The 17,583-nt window shown below is 39.1% G+C and overlaps 1 protein-coding gene across 13 annotated transcripts in view; it reads right to left on the minus strand.

Annotated features, from left to right (window-relative positions):
• The window catches only part of NAV3 (neuron navigator 3), a 563,756-nt gene that overhangs the window by 132,029 nt on the left and 414,144 nt on the right, over window positions 1-17,583 (minus strand). For 11 of the 13 annotated variants that reach the window (XM_075427911.1, XM_075427912.1, XM_075427913.1 and 8 more), the window contains 3 exons: window positions 13,304-13,372; window positions 10,492-10,631; window positions 2,715-3,753 (listed from right to left, as the gene is read on the minus strand). In XM_075427911.1, the coding sequence (XP_075284026.1) occupies window positions 2,715-3,753; window positions 10,492-10,631; window positions 13,304-13,372 (1,248 nt within the window). The remainder of the gene's footprint in view (window positions 1-2,714; window positions 3,754-10,491; window positions 10,632-13,303; window positions 13,373-17,583) is intronic. The other 2 variants (XM_075427909.1, XM_075427918.1) reach the window with 2 other exon arrangements.

The following is a 17,583-nucleotide window of genomic DNA, read 5'->3' on the forward strand; positions in this document are numbered from 1 at the left end:
AACTAAATTACATCTGCTTCAGCCTTTCTTATATCAGTTGGACCCTGCAGTCAACTTCAGAGGGGACACATAAGGGGATGTAAAGAATACATTCACAACTGTATTTCATAATAAATAATCACTTGCTGAGGAGGATGGAAGAATTTAAATTATACCCATTTAGATTATCTCAAATGCAACTCTGACTGTTGCTGCTAATCTTTGAAGAGAAGTAACAATCCCGTATGAATTTCCATGCCATGGTTTTTAAGAGGCATAAAAATACAATGTGATATTAGACAGGACAAAGCACCAAGAGTGCAAAGCTGAATAGTGCAATCTAACATTTCAGAACCTCTTATTGAAACAGCTTTTTCTATATACTGTTCATTAATGAAAATACACAACTCCTTGAAAATGTGAGTGTTGATAACTGTTATAGCATTGCATTCTCTGTTTAAGCAAAATACATGCCAGTCTCAAAGAAACTCTCTGGAATAATTTCTTTTACTCACAAATCTATAGTAATATCCTCTTGCTTAATAATCAAACATTGAAAAATACATGATATCTGCAGGTATCTAACCAGAAAAAGCACTAGCTTACGTATCCTTGTGTTAACCACCTAAACTCTTCACAGTAGTATATTGCAGTATATTGCAGTACTCTGCAAGATTCTGGATAAAATGTACCGTATTGTTAACCAAATCATATTGCAACTTTTTACAAGGACTGCAGTACAAACGAACAGAGCTTAGCTATTCCTTCCAGCTGTAAAATAATTAGTCTGAATGGTAACTATTGTTGATTAACTCATTAGTCTATACAGCTGTTCTAGCAGCGAACAAGCACACCTGAAAATTCTCTGTATAAATTGTGGTGACTGCTCAGAATACAGTTCTGTTTAAGAGCAAGAAAGTGTAAATACAGTACCCCAGCTTCATGCACACTTCTACTTGCCATATGTCCACAAAAATAAATATGCTGACTTTGGAAATGTGGATATTTTATCCTTAAGTTATATTTATATTATTCTATGAAATCATTGTGTACTATTACAAAGCCCGTGAAACCATAAGAACCGTAGTTACTGTGTATTTTTGGGTCAGATTCTGCTCTCAGTTACAGACATACACATTGAAGTAACCTCATCAAAGTCAGTCTATTACTCTGGGTTTATAGCATTCTTAGATCAGATCTTGGCTCTGAGAATTTTATTTTCATGCGAGATTTAACTTCAAATACAGTCTCCTTTACTGTTTGTTTGAAGCAAACAGATGATTATTAATACCAAATATTACTGGCAGATGCATGCTTCTATCGCCCTTTAAAATTCAAAATACATTTTGCTTCATGATGAAGCTTAAAAGAATGATAAGATGCCTCTTTCATGCAATGAAATGGCATCAATATGTGGTAAAATTGCATAGCACATGCATCTGCAGGCAGCACAGGTTCTTTTTCTCTCTCTTTATATACGCATCCTAACACATATGTAGGCCATCCTATGTGCCACACTGCAAATCGTCTTTATCACTGGGGTTTTTCCAGATAGTTATTGAGAAATATGCATATTAAGCACATTCAGTGATACATTTAATTGAAACTCAAGAGGCTACCCACTGCATATTAGAATAATATAACCTATATTAAGCCTTTTCCCCCCTCCCATACAATTTTCTGAACTGCTTTTGTTCAGAATTAACTTAAACAGTTTATCACTCATCCAGATTGGTTTTGAAGCTATGTTTAGTTGTGTGTAATGATATATATACTCCCTCAGAGACTACTTCAGCACTTCTTTAATCTTTAGCCAAGATTATCTACAATATTACTCACTAACAAAAACTGCCAATATATTTTGCTTAATAATGTATTTGTCATTTTATCAGATGTTAAATTTACCCACAGCTGAAGCTAAAGCCCTCCAACAGCTGACATCTGAAATCATTACTGAAACCAGCCTGCCAGTCTTTCTACACTTACTCTGTCTTCTGAGCTGTATAACAATGAAAACTCTCAGCTTCTCTTCAGTTTCTCTATCATATAGCAAAATAAATTCAGACAAAGGCTGATACATGTAAATATTCGTTCTTCTATTCCAGAGCCTTGGCCATCAGAAAAGTTTGTATCACATGTAAAAATTATCTGCCTCCCTGGAGTTAATCTATACCTAGTTCATTTATAAAATTAAGCAGGAAAAGGACCTGCTAACAGGAAACTTTTCTCTCTGCCTAAAATGTTGTGTATAGTTTTTCCTCTAATATCCTACTAGCACTGTTATATACTCTGAAAACATCAGTGGTTTATTTTAGGATCTTTTAAGAGAACCGTGTATTTAAAGCAAATATTATTGAATATGAGCAAATAAATGCTGAGGATCTTAAATTGCAAACAAGAATATTCGCACTAGAGACCTGACTCAGCTGTGACCTTTCAAAAGCAGCACAGGGAATGTATCACGTGATTTTTATTTCTAATCAAAACATCCTGAATTTTAAATGGCAAATATTTGCCGTGGATTGCTTTTGTACAAGGTAGAGACTCAAAGTTCTTGGAAGAAATTGTTCATACAGTCACATTAATTAAATAATAATATTAGGAAAACATGTGCATGATGCTGTGACAGAAACTGGGAGATAAGATACCTAATAGTGTGATCCACCATTACTCTACCCTTTTTAGCTCTCTTTCCTAAATGGTAGCACAAAACCAATTTCCCTCTGCGACCTTACCTATAAATGAAAGGAGCTACTGTGGCAGTGTTGGGGTGGCTGTATTGCTGTTGCTGAGGAAGCTGGACGACACCATTTCCCGTGCCTTGGCTGCTGCTTGCAGCCATCGAGGCCGACAGAGCCGTGGAGGACCCGGGGGCGAAAGCTGCGCTTGGTTCTTTCCCTTCAGAAGAAGAAAGACCAGAGGAAGGAGAAGCCTTCTCGCCAAGTTGAGATCTTGGTGTTGACTGGGACTGGTTTGCTTTTGTAGTCCTCAGTTTTTCAACCTCCTTACTTCCCGTACATACGGATGAAGTGCTCTGTTTTGCTGTCGGCACCTTTGATCCAGGTTTCGGGATCCCACTAGAAGACGGTATTAAACTTTCCTTCTTAGCTGCTGTCGTCTTGCTTCCCTTCGGGATTAAGCTTGCAATTTTCGAACTCTTCTTTGTAGATGTTTCAGTGACCTGGTCTTTCTCTTCCTTGACTGTTTTCTCAGTGCAAACTTTGTTTTTGTCCCTGTTCTTTTCCTCTTTGTCCTTTGGCTGTAGCAAAGACTTTTTATTGCTGAGATTTTTGCTTCCAGCTTTTGGAGGGGTCAACTTCGGTGATACTTTCGGACTGCTACTCGTGGAGCCACTGCTGTTCACCCCACCACTTAAGACATCCATTTCACCACACTCTGAAAAGGTATCATCCTCTCTCCCGCTGTCACTGGGTCCTGAGCTCAGCGACAAAGGAGGTCTCAGAGCAGTCCTAGCATTAACCAGCTTGAATTTTTCCAGCATAGATTTTTGTCCAGATGAAGGGGGCTTCACGCCTTCGGAAGGAGGTGGCTTGAGCCTGTCTGAAGATGGAGTAGGAGAGGTTGCGGGACTAGGTTGCTTCACGGACAGCATGGTAGAGGTTGCGCTGTGTTTGACATTCATGGATTTGCTGCGCCAAGGCTTGCTGGCACTTGGAGAGGGTATGGCAGAGACCTGCTGCTGCCCAGTGCTGGTGGGATGTTGCACATTTCCATTCATGCCTGCAGATGGGTGGGGGCCTTTTGGTGAATCTGCTTAAAAAACAGAAAGAACCACAATGGTACACTTGGTCTCCCATCTCCTGTTAGAAGGTGATACCATACTCCTCTGGCATTTAAAACACAGTTGCATGTGATTTATAATAAACATAATTTATATGTGCATGGAACATGAAAGATGCTAATTCAAAATGCCTTTTTTTCCTGCCACCATCATGGTTGTTCAATACTTTCATGAGCTCAAGAGAGCCTTGGAAACACCCTCCTTGTAACGATTTCATTATGCAAATTAAACCTTCCAAATTGAAGATTTTATCTTTAATAAGTCATAGAGAAATTCTTCCCATCACTTATTAATAATAAAACACTAAGACATGGAAGAAAAAAGCATGCTGCAATATTAGAAGGAAAACAAAACCAGAAAAAGCGCGTTTTGATGTGTAGTGCAAGCAAAGTATGTGCTAGCAAGCTAAGGTTTTGGGCAGGAGGAGGAGGACTGCTTAATGCCAAAATTTAATTGACATGATCAGTATTCATAGAAGTATAATGGCAGGTCACTGTATTTTTTTTAGTTTTAAGTATAGCAAACACATTTTAGTACCTGACTTCAGGAACTTATCCCACTGCACATTCATAAGTGGGAAAAAATAGATCAACAATTTCACCAGTGTCAGTACTTGAAAGTTACAATGATATATCATCTACACGGGTACAGTAATGATAGTTGTTTTGGGCCTGAAGTTCAGGTAGGTACAGAATGCTCGTTTACATGGCTCTGGTACCTTCACTATGTTTACATCATCCAGGCACTTCAGCAAATCTTCAGAATGAATGAGAACAAGACTCCTGCAATAATCAAACTATGCTAATTGACAACCATGATTTTCAAAGAAGTCATCTAGCCTTATTAAGCAAAGCAGACTGGTGTATGAACAGGTTAAGCTCTTCTGTATGAAGCTCAGGTTTCCAAGACGTATCTGAGTATCTAAACACAAAGAGAAACGAACTGGTAGTGGCAATCAAATATGCGGTACACAGCTATTTCAGCAGATGACATATTTTCTCTTAGTGTATCTATCTTGCCTTGCCATTCAGTCTCAGGACTGCCAGTAAATTAGGCATAAGACTGCCTATCGTATATCAAATTCAATACTATAACAAAGCCTATGAAATATCCAAATATAGTTCATGTGATGGCAAAAAAAGTGCTTGATGTGTTGCATACACACATGAGGCCGAAGTCATGCCTTGGGACCCTGTCTGAATAATACAGTAGATGAGGACACTGAAGACATTTGTCCCTTCATCACAGAGTTTGAAGTTATGCGTCATTTTCATTTTTGCAGTCTCAGCCCTGAGGCCCTAGAATAGATTAGACTACCCACCTGGAAGTCTGAAGGCCACTAATATGCATAGGAAGGGGAGAATTTTAAGCATCCTGAAAAGGGAGCTGTTTTTTCTTTAACAAAGAGAATGCAAACATAGAAAAATTTACCTCTTTAAATAGCATTAAGAACTTCTAATTTTAAAATAATAAAAAACCTGAACAAAAGTAACATGACAGAAATGTAACAGCTTTTACTTGCTTAACACTATTAACAACTGGACCCAGCAGGGCAATCGCCTCCACCTTCAACAAACGCTGTATAATTCCAACTACCCAGAGTTGTTTGTGTGCTCCTCAGCCTGATATGCAAACCCCACAGCGATAAATGAGCTCACTTGACCTTCACAGAAGGTTTCAAGCAGCTCTGCTGCGCCCAATTGCTAGGTAAGAAAACATTACCTGCTGAGGGTTGCCTTGGAGCACTTTTTGGGACAGGTGAGGTTACAGCTTATTCCCCAGGCTCCAGGCAGCCCCATGCACATGGAGCAGCTTTGGTGGGCAGCTGTAGGGTTGATCCCTCCCTTGTGATCAAGGCAGGAACTGTGGCTGGGCCCCTGCTATTTTCTGGTGAGCCTCAGATCCTGGAAGAGAGCCTGGGGCCAACAACAGCTGCTGGAAATTACTGCAGCCCTCAGGCTTCCTTAATTTATACCAGGGATCAGCCCCGTGGCTGATCGCCCAGGACTGGGTGTGCACAAGGACCTTCTCGCACACATCTTGCCTTGTACTAAGCTTGCCTTAATTACACAGGAGGATTGGGGCCTTGAGCTATCCCCATAGTTCTGCAGAAGAACAATTTACTATAAGAATATGCAAAACCAATGCAGAATACATGCAACAATCTGTGAACAGCGGGATGCCACTGCAGTCTGTTGTATTAATTCTGTTACATTTGTATGGCTTCAGGCTATTAGTTTTATTATAAAAAAAAAACCAAAAAGGCCGTTCTGATTAATAGGAAGAATGTATGCCTTGACATATTTCCTGCTGTATAATATTAAACTCATTCAGGGGAAAAATTGTAAAATGAAGAGCATTTACTGTTTCATCAACAGCTTGTTCTGCTACAGATATAACAAAAAACCACAGGTTCCTGGAACCACTGGTAGCTATTTGATCCCTGTATCACAAACCATAAACAGCATCAAAAAATTACAGATAACTTTAACTTGCCTTTAATCTTCAATTTAAAGTGTATCCTTAATGTTTCTACAAGGAATGTGGACTGCATGCTCTCAAGAAATACTAAGAGCCTGTCTGTATGTTTAAAGATGTGGAATAAAAAGGTTTATGCCCTCCCAGCCCAAATGCATTACTCGAAGCTGCACATCATTCATTGCTTGCAGCACGTTCAATTGGATTGAGCTTTAGCTGTTCATTACATGAGATCTGTCCCCACCTCGTGGTGATTTTTATACAGACTGAACCCAACCTATGACAAGGATTTCGTATTCCTATAAACTAAATTTTACAAGCAGACTGTCTTCTGTTTAGGGCCTAATGCCCTTATTGCTGAAACGCATAATCGACTTGCGGTGAGAACAATTTTTCATTCTGCTGGAGAGCTCAGCGCTTCAGAGCTCAGCACAACCAGCGCTGGGAAAGCAGAGCAGCAACACCTCCACGTGTTCAGCACAAAAAGACAGTTCTACCAGAACCCAGCAAGACCTTGACAACCAAACGGATGTTTTCAAGTCCACTTTTCAAAAGCTGTTGCAAAAATAAAGAGCATGTGGAGGGTTAAATTTGTGCCCAATACATAATCAACCTCCCCTGTCCTCTCGTCTGTGACCTTTGCTGTGCTCTGTGCTGTTGGAGAAGACAGGATCTCTGTGACAACAGTTGCCCCACTGAATCATAGTTAGGTACTGAAAATCTAAATATTCTGAAGCAGGCAGGTGCCCAGATTAGAGTATCCAATGTTAGTCACTCTCAGTAAAAAAGGTTAGTAGAAAATGGAAGAGCTGCAAAGGTTTGCTATAAGGATGTTTGGAGAAATGGGAGGTCCATCTGGTGAGATTAAAAGAATTCAGCTAGTTCGACTGTCCCTTTCCAGCTGTCCATGAGACAGCAGCTACCCCTTATCAGCACAGAAGGAGAATACAACCAGGGACAACTGGCAAAATACTGGCACCAGAAGAAACGTAAACAAATTAGCTATAGATGTACGTACTGGCCACGGAGGAACAACAAATTGCATGATCAGACAACGGAGTTCAAGGACAGAGATTCCCAGAGTTGGTATGGCCAAAATAACCACATACTGCTGAAACCAAATTTGGACAATACAGAAAAACCATTTTATATTCTTAAATTATATTGAAAAGCAGACAGTTAAACTCCATGACACAAAGACTCTTATCAGTGTTCAGATACAGTGTTTCTAAGCTCTAAAGTGTAAATATTTGTTTTTAAAATTTGACTTGAATTAGAACATTATTTCTTTGCTGGACTCAAAATGCCCTAGGTATCGACTTTATTAGCAATGTGAATAATTACTTTATTCAAATAGTTTCATTTTCTTAGTTTTGTCTTTGTCTTTATTTTATGAAGTCAGAAGCAGATAGACGTGACGTGACCTGGAAAACAGATGTGCTCTTTGAACCCCATCCATAAGCTGCAACGTCCGGCCCAAAAAAAAAAAAAAAAAATCATCTCGCTAAAGCTCCTCAGATGAGTTTCAGCTAATGGTGTGTTCATTGTTTTGCTGCATTCTGCGTTCCTGACTTCACCACAGCTACACACAGTTACCTGTCTCACAGCAGTGGGTTGGGTCTGCGGGTGAAAATGGAGCTGTACCCAATAAAGAGCAAACCTGCATTCGCTCCAGGGAGCTAGCTTTCCTACTGTGTGAACTGCTCCCTAAGCAATATTCAAAGGAGATAACATTAATGACATACTAAATAATGAAATACTAAATAAAAGGCTATACCACATCTTATCTTGGATCACCTTCAAGTCTCCTTTAACTCTGTGACTACACATCCACTCCCCACTGTGACCGAGTTGGAAATAGTGTTATGCAGGAATGGATTTCAAGCATTACATATAACTGGATTAATAAAACCCGCTATGCAGTATATTTTTCTAAGGTCTCCTTATAGCACATGCAGGACGGTGTACAGCAGAGAAAAATCCACCAAAATAGTCTGCCCTTGACGAGGTCAGAAGGTCCCCACCTCCAATGACTATTTACCCAGCAGAAGTCATCTCTTTTTTCTGCTTCAGTTTATGCTGCACTAATGCAGAATTACAGGCTATTTGCTATATGATCTATGTCTCAGAAATTAGAATGTATGGACTGTATATCCATTCAATGGAAGCTGTCAAAGTTATCTTGCTCCAGGAATCTGCATCAGAAGCAAAATTTGAAATATAATGTTTATTTTGTGTGTCATACTGTAAGGAAAAATCAGTTTTTCAATGTCTACTGACACTTTTTTTTTTAAAAAAAGATGGTTGTTATTATTGCTAACATTATCATGGTAGGTTGAAGTTTGTTTCTAAACAAATTCTTCAGAAAAACTCAGGTCACAGAACATCATCAAAATACTTCAAAAAAATCAAAATACTAGTTGGAAATTTCATTGTAATATTAAAACAATTAGCCACTACAAAAATTAAGTTTAAAATATAGCATGGTTAGGTTGTTTTTAGGCAAAGAAGTACCATGGTGAATACGAATTCAGGTTCTCATGTGTTCTTTTAGGGTATTATAAAAAATATCACTTCACTATTCTTGCACTCACAGCAGTCATTTTTTCTAATTCTGCTTTATACTCTAAAACAAACTTGTATTTGTTTGATATTCTTATGTAAAATCAATGCTCTTCCATCCATTCTGCTGTTTGGAAAGAAAGAAAAAAGAGCAGACAAACAGCTCAAATGTAGTACTCTGTAGTTATGCAACATTACATTTTCTGTATCCTGTAAAATGAACTGAATGATCATACACAAACAAAGTCACCCCTTATCCTCTTGCAAGAGATGAGTTCACTAAAAATCCCATCAAGGTTCTCATACTCTGCTGTAAAGAAATGGGAAAGTAAAGAAATCCGTCATGCAAAAAGCCATATAAATGTGCTATGCAATGCAAACCTTCGCAGCCAAAAGACCATTTCCAACTAAGGAGCTAAGCACATTAATATTGACAAGCATGTCTCACCTTGAATCATTTCACTCTCACATATTTCAGTAGCAAACTTATGTCAACATTATGAAGCAACTCTAAAACCTAAACTGCTGTACATACCTTCACTCAAGCAGCCACATCTCCTACTTCATAACTTCACTATCGTATTTGTGAACTATACAGTATGTGCTCAGCTTTCATTCTGATCTCTTTCTAGCTTTAGCCTGGATGTCTTGCCACAAACAAGGGCCTGACAAAATAAACCCCACTATAGAACTATCTAAAACATTCAACCCTGATAGTAAAAATAAAGAAATAACTATTGAAAGGATAGTTTTATATCTTCAGATACAGCTAGGGGCAAAGTGTGTTCATCAGAATTTTGTAAAAAAAAATCTGGATAGCTGCCTGTTGCTTGGATGAAGAACATTCATTGCATACTTGTTCCTCCCACAGACCCCAAGGATGCAAACGGGTACTATGTATATTGTATCATTTTCAACTGTATTCTTACCCAGAGATATGAATAAAAAGCTGTTCATTACACAAAGGGAGAAAGAAGTGGGGGAAGGGGCTGGATTAGTTACACAACTCAGAAAGCTGAATTTCTACTTTATTCTGTCGGAGATAAAGCCTGAAGAAGCACATTTTCCAGGAAAACTGTGTCTGGGTGGGAGAAACAGAAGAGCCCAGGGAACTCAGCTGGTTTCATATGGAAGTTCATATTTAAAGGAGGCAATAAAACATGAACACTGAATTCAAATCCCTGAAAAATTTCATTACATTTGACTTAATTTCCAATCCTCTGTTCAGATTTATATATACACTAGGTAAGGTTCTGAAGGAATAGGTGCCTGTAATATTCTGATGCAAATATAATATTCTGATTCTTCTCCATTAGAGGCTAAAATGCGAAGTCCCCTGAAAATGAAGGCAGTCTTCCTTTGGGTATGAGTAGACTTGAATATGGACCAAGATTACAGGCATCCAACACAGATTCATTTTTACTTCATCCAGTGATATTTTGATCAAAGGGGGATAATATATAATTATAACATCTTGAAAGTTTTCAGTTCTGAACTTTAATCCCAAATCAACCACAGATCCTAATTCAGAGCCCTATCCCCACAGGTCTTCCTTACCAAGTCTAAATATTACATTCACTTCTTTGACCCTTGAGGATGAGTTCTTTTGGTGATTTTTTTTTTCTCTTGTACGTTATGTAGAGTAAGCTTAGTAACTTTTAATCACTTACCTTTTTCATTTCCATTTGCATATTGTGGAGGCTTGTTTTTGTCAATGCTGTTAAAGCTCTGGCTTCTCCGATTTAAATTAGAAGCTCCCTGGACTTTGGTACTGCTGCCTGCAGCTGGCACCCTTGAGGGTCCTGGAAGCCTGGAATAGTATAATCAGAAATCAGTTCATTTTATGTAACGCGTCATACAGAGGAGTCAGTATGAAAATATCAGACCAGAATTTAAAACCAACAACCGAAAACAATGATTTTAGGTAAGCAACAATGAACAAGAGGATTCAAATTAGTTGGACTCCACAAATAAAAATAAAATATTATCCTTATGCACACAAATGGGAAAAAAGATGCTTTCTAGAGTCACAAGACATGTAAGAAGATGCTTTGCATTTGCCATTAACATTGCTAAAACAGATTCACCCTAACAAACCATTAAAGTGCAATATCAACTTTTATTTAAATCTGTCACTTCAGAAGAGGAAATGTTACAGAAATGGATTAGTAAGCACAACAATACATAATTGAGAAATATGTCATATCTCTTGCTCTAGCAAATGTCTCACTGCTGTGTTTAGCACAAAAGCTGGCTTTTTAGTTATCTTTGGTTATTTTTCAGAGGCCTATTGGCTAAAGCACTTCCACCTTATTATTGTAAATGAAAAATATTGAAAATACATATTTTAGCTAGACATTACAGATGCTTGTACACCTTTTAAACAAAAGTATGTACTGTGGACTATACAGTTCATTTGTTAGTATTTGCTGCCACCATCTGAACCTTACTGTGTGGCTATGCTAAGGAAAAAAATGTAGGCTCTGTTGTCTCTGGCATGCGTAAGCCTGCATCATTTTTCTGTCTGAATCTGTTCTTTGATGTAAGATTCTTTACTACATGCTTACTTCAAACTTTCTGCAGCATCTTTGTGGGCACCCCCACTCCTTTCCAGTTTTGTTATCTGATAGACAAAATGAGATGCTCGAATCAGCAAGAGGCTTTTGCCATAGGAATAGGATATCTCTCTTCTGTTTCTCACTTACTGGAATGATAGGATGATTTTAATATGGCAATATAAATTATACCAGGGCTATCGAATTCTGTTAGTTTCACTGTATTATGAAAGAGCAGCATCAGAAGGGAGAGAAAAAATCATGTTACAAAGAACTGCAAAATGTTAGATTTCCTCCAAACTTTTTTTCATTTAATATACTAGTATAGCAGAAATCATTTTATTTTCATTAGCAAACATATGTAAACAGCTCCATGGTCTCTTCCTTCACCAATTTAAACCTCAGAGAGCTAATCCATTAGTTATTTTTATGGTTCATTCTGGCCGCCAGCCTGCCCTGCTAGTCTCTGTGCCGAGCTCAGAGCAGACCATCTCTGCTCTGCAGCTGTACGCTTGCTAACCTTTATCATGACCCATGAATTCGAGTGATCTTCTGTTCCCTGAAGAATGCACTAAAACAAACTTAAAAATCCATTTGCTCCTTCTCATTACCCTAATTTGCCAGGCAGTAAGAGCCCTGAGATCATTTGTCAAAGGTAATGAAAAAAGCAATGAGAAGACATGTGCAACACTGGAAACTCATCCGTTCTGTTAAAATACAAAATAGTTCTGCATATATTCTGCATGCCAGAATTCGAGAAGTTGCCACAGTAAACACATTATACATGAGGTCATTGGCTCTACACACTTTCCAGTTCACCTCATTTGCTGTCTTTTTTAATTGAATTCAGGTTTTAAATTGTTCTTGCAGAATCATGTTAAGCAGCTAAGGAAATGCAAAGGGGAGAATAACAAATAAGGGACAAGTCACATACCTCCAAACAGGCTTCGGAAACACTGCCACAGATTTAAAGTATTAGACAGTAAGACTGTTACCCCAACATGTTGAATGTAGACAAGACAGTAGCATCAGCAATAAGGAAAACTGAAGACCTATAGATGCAGGCGCAAAGCAGCTGGACCATGGTATAGCTCATTCCAAGCTATTCCCAGCAACTCCAGTTGTGTTAGTGCACTATACTGCAAAACGCAATATTTATTGCAGGTTTCGCAATTTAGGGTTCATTGTTCTCGCCAATGAACTGTACAGCAAAGGTATAATTAATGAACACATTAATTATCCCCCACCAAAAAAAGCTAGAAACAACAGCAAGCTTTAGACCTCAGTTTCTTTCTTGTGCAGTCTGGCTTGTAGATTTTAGTGCTCGTGGAAGTGATAAACTAAAAGTACTGATGAAATCTGAAACAGGTCAGCTCCTACACACAGCTCTGTCAAATTCTCTGCCAAAACAAAGCCTCTCGTTAGTGGCGACTGTGTGCAGGCTACTCTTGATGGAGCAGAAGTCATGGAAGTAGTTCTTTTTTTTCTCTGCTCTGTTTTGCTTCTGCGTGAACTCAGTTCTATGAACTCAGCTTCTCAGGTGGGTTTGCAATACATGCAAAATATCCAGTGGGAATTGCGATGGACTCCCAGACTTCTTTTCACTCATGACTGAAGAAAGGATTTGAGCCAGAGAGTAGAGAGCACTAAAATCACCAACTAATCCTTCACATCCAATATTTTACATGCAGGATACAAAGATGCAGGATACACAACAACCAGAAATATTACTAATATACAGTACAAATCAGCTCCTTCCAGTCCATAGAAGGCTTTCCTGTGGCAAAGCTCACTGTTGCAAAGCTTGCACGCATAACATAAATAGAAATTTTTTAATGTCTGCTTATGTCTGAAGGATAAAATATCAATGGGCATATACTTGCTTGATTATCACTAACAAGCAATAAATTAGAGATATTTAACTGACCTAGAAGTCTTTTTTTGACTGGTTGCAATTCCACTGTGATTAGACTGAGTTGCATATCTGGCTGTGAGACTGTATGAGAAGAAACAGAGAAATTGAATTAAAGAATTTCTTTGAACATGTATAGAAAGAACACACTTAGCAGCAAACTATGAGTTAATGAATGCAAATTGAACACGGATAGAAAACACAAATTAACTGGCAAAAATATAAAATAATGCAAACATGAAGATTTTTATGAGATGCAATGCACAGATTACGAAATAATGGATATTGTTATAACTTGTCTCATTTGCTAGAAATTATCTTAGGAATAGACAATGTGGGCAAATTTCCACAGTGACTGAATTACTGAAGTCTAGCTCAACTGACACAGAGTGCACCTCAAAACCTTGTGCCTCTGTTTCTAATTATTTTTTCTCCCCCACTAGAAGTACTAAGCACAAGTATACTAGTTTCTTCAGCAACCTGATTGGGTTCACAGCCTGGCAGTTAGGAACAAATTTGCTATACCAGATGCAATGTGGTCTCAGAATAATTCTCCCTAAAGAAAGGTGATCCTCCTGACAGTAGAGCTATACGGAAGAAGCATCCCATCATAATTTGCATTACTGTTAGAGTAGCAAGGGTCGTGTATGTGATGCATTACCATGGCAATGAATCAGAGGCTTCATTAGGAAAACCCTGACGTGCTTAGACTCACTGTTAAGCTCCACAGGAAAATGCACCTTTGTCTATTAAAGCTTCTGAGTAGTGTTTCTGCAACAGAAGATATGCTGTGCTACAGGGCAAAAAACTGTATGTTCCTTTTGACATCCAACAATGTGTCGTTACTTAACAGTAGATTTATGCCTTTATTCTTTTAGACATTTGCATAGGGGATATGTCAAATGTATGGCCAAGGTAAGGCCTCCTGCCAGGTAATTTCAGTTACTATAAACTGGTGCAGCCTTTGGGATCCACACAGCCCAAGGATATAGGCAGGTGCCTAAGCCAGGTGCAATCACAGCATCAAATTCCTTGCATTATTAAGGAACTGACAGAGAACTGAGTAAGCAGAAATGCTGATAGTCACAGATTGCTTTTGTCTCTTATAGTTCTGCATCTTCCAGCAATTCTTTTGCGTAGCAGGAGAAACCACAGTGCTCTACTCCCAGATTTATAGACTGGCAGCACTTATAAAAAACACCTGGTGGTATTGAGCCTACCAGAAAAGTGTTAAGCTATTTCTGCTAGTCCACTGAAGAAGATAGCCTGAGTATAGAGCAGACAGGAGAAGACCTCAAGGGAGAAAGGTCTTCCCATATTGGCACAGCAGTCCTGAAGATGGGCAAGGGAAGGCACAAACCAAGGAACAATGCGAAACTTGAATGGGATGTGTGATTATTGTTACTTCACCAAATGAAAGCCCAGTAAAGGGTTCAGCATTGCCTCTGTGCCTGCTGATTACAAATGACACACGCGTACACGATGAATATCAAAAAAGGAAGAGTACTTCAGTCTTAAGAGGGCAAGAAAGAATCATTCAATATATAAAGCAGCATTCAATTCTCTGACATATCTTCACAGTAATGCTGACAAAGTACTTTTTTATATGACTATAACTTCTAAGGGAATTATAATAAATTATACTAGTATCATAATAATAGTATCAGAGTAATTACAGCTTATATATTTTCATCTATCTAGTCATTAGTACATTGAATTATGTTTCACTTATAGCTATCTTTCTTGATCATGTCTGGACTTGCGATGCAAATGTGACATAAGTTTCTTTTGCTGAAACTGCTATATTTGTGCCTGATATAATACCCCATCTTTTGACGAGATCTTCCACTTGTGTTTTTTCAACATATTTAAAATGAATGAATCCAGAAATGGTTAGCCGGTTATCTGCATTGACTAAACTAAGAAGTTTGTGAGAAAAATGGTATGTCAAATAAAACCTTAGTGCATTTATGTTGTAGAAGGTAAAATGATACACAATACAATCAACATGGACAGTGAGCTGGAAAAACAGAGGGAATAGGATGCATTGCCATAGTGTATTGGAGCTTTTCTACCTCAAACAACACAATTCCAAAATAACTGGGAAGATCAAATAACTTAATCTCAGTGAAGTTGCCAGGTTGTCGATAAGCTAGCCCACAGAAAGACAGCTTTTTTTTTTTTTTTTCATTTTCTTTTTAATAGCAATGAATACATGAAGCACCTATCTGGAAAAGCTTGCTAGAATGCTTTCCTTCTATGCCTGTTACTTCGGGCTCCATCTGTTAACAAATTCATGAAATGTCAGCCTATAGACTGCTTTCAAACTTTCCAGACAGGCTTGAAAGGCATTGATGGATGTGTCAATGTCAGTAAAGCAGCATTTCCACTGTGACTGACTCAATTTATTTTCCAAAATATTGTGACAAATGACAGGGAAAAAGAGAACTTTAACAGCTCGTAAACCACGTGCATCAAGTTCCTAATGACTTCGGGTTTTCCTTCTCAATTAGCACTGGATGTGCTGGACCCATTAAAGCTTTGCACAGATGCCTGTTTGTCAGCTGCTGGCCCCATTATTACAGATGTGAACTGTGACACAGTTGCAGATTAGACTTTAGTCTAGCCACTCTTCTAAATGTATGAACAAATATTTACCTGCTGCCCTCTATCCTACCAGATAATTGTCTGTGGGTAACATCTGGCAGTCAAGAAAATAAACCTATTTTGCTTAAAATAGTGATTTTTTGTGCTTACAGATCCACACAAAGATACATTAAATATGTGCCTGCAATAAAGCAGCAAATGCATATTAACAAACCAGAAAGTACGAGTTTAACGCTAAAGGGGAGTTTTGAAAGCCTCTGGTTCCCGGCTGTCTGCTCCCAAGACCTCTTCCACTGCCATAACACTCCTACCAGCAGTCTTCTCCAACATGGTCATGGCTTCGGCTCCTCAGAGGACCCGCAGCAGTTGCCTGCAAAGCTCATCCACAGTGCATTGGCAGGGAGGGGACGTACAAACTGAGGAGGGGAGACAAACCCTGACTGCAGAGACTGCAGGAAACCCTGCTGCTCCCAGAGCTACAGCCCAGCGTGGCAGTGCTGGACCCGGGCTGGGATCAGGCACCATGGTTAGCTCTCCTCTCCACCTAACACACAGGGGAAGAGAAGGCAGATGCTCCCGGTTAAGCAAATCTTGTTCAAAACAGGTAAGATGGCATACATGCATCTGATCCCAAATCCTTAGAAATCATCTGGACTCTGCCAACTGGCTTCCAGGTGGAAATCAAGCCCCAGTATTTTCTCTTACAAACCAGCGAAACACTAGTCAACACAGCAGATATGGAACAGTGACATTGGGTAATATCTGTTGTCACTCCCTTGGTTAAATGCAGTGAGAAAATGGAATAAATGTCTTGAGACTGTCCAGAAAGACAGTTCATCACAGAGGTAGCTGGGGTAGCATTGAAAAGAAAGGTACAGAGATGCTGGAGATTGTACTGACCCTGAGGAGCTGATAGGGAACACCACAGCTGTACTACAGCCACGCTGGCTGCAGGAACCAGGACCCTGCGCTGCACCTCATGGCCATGCAGCAGTCATTCGCGTTGGGGAGCTATGCACCATGTTCCACCAAGGCAGGAAACTGATGAAGGGCATGCACTTGCAGGCAGGATAAAAGGGTTTAAGAGATGGTCCTAAAAGGTATAGGGGAACTTAGGACGTCAGCATAAGCTACAATACCAGAGGTGCATTCCCACTGAAAGTGAAGTGAAATATTCAACTGAAATAGGCAAAGAAGAACAAACATTCAAGGTCTGGTTGGACAGAGCTCTGAGCAGCCTGGTCTAGTTGAAGATGTCCCTGCTCAGTGCAGGGGGGTTGGACTAGGTGACCTTTGCAAGGGGTTTGGACTAGATGACCTTTAAAGGTCACTTCCAACCCAAAGCATTCTAAGATTCTGAGATTCTAGGAGGGAAGACAAGTCACTGCTCGACCCTGCACGAAACTGCCAGCAAGTCTGTCTTGCTGCAATACAAATAGTGTGGTACACCAGGAAAGAAGCAGCCCCTTGAAAGTGTGTATACCACATAAAGCTGAAAAATGGAGTTCCTATAAACCTGGATACAGAGCATGAATCAAGCTGAAAATATTTTAACCTCTTTCTTCAAAAAGAAACCCATGCAGCGTCACCCTAAATGTCATCTACTTTTTATTAAGAGTCCTTGGAAAGATCAAAAGGATCAGGTTACATCACACTGTCATTTTCTTATAATGTTAGGAGTCACATGG

This window comes from Opisthocomus hoazin, chromosome 8 (assembly GCF_030867145.1).
Source record: "Opisthocomus hoazin isolate bOpiHoa1 chromosome 8, bOpiHoa1.hap1, whole genome shotgun sequence".
NCBI lineage: Eukaryota > Metazoa > Chordata > Aves > Opisthocomiformes > Opisthocomidae > Opisthocomus > Opisthocomus hoazin.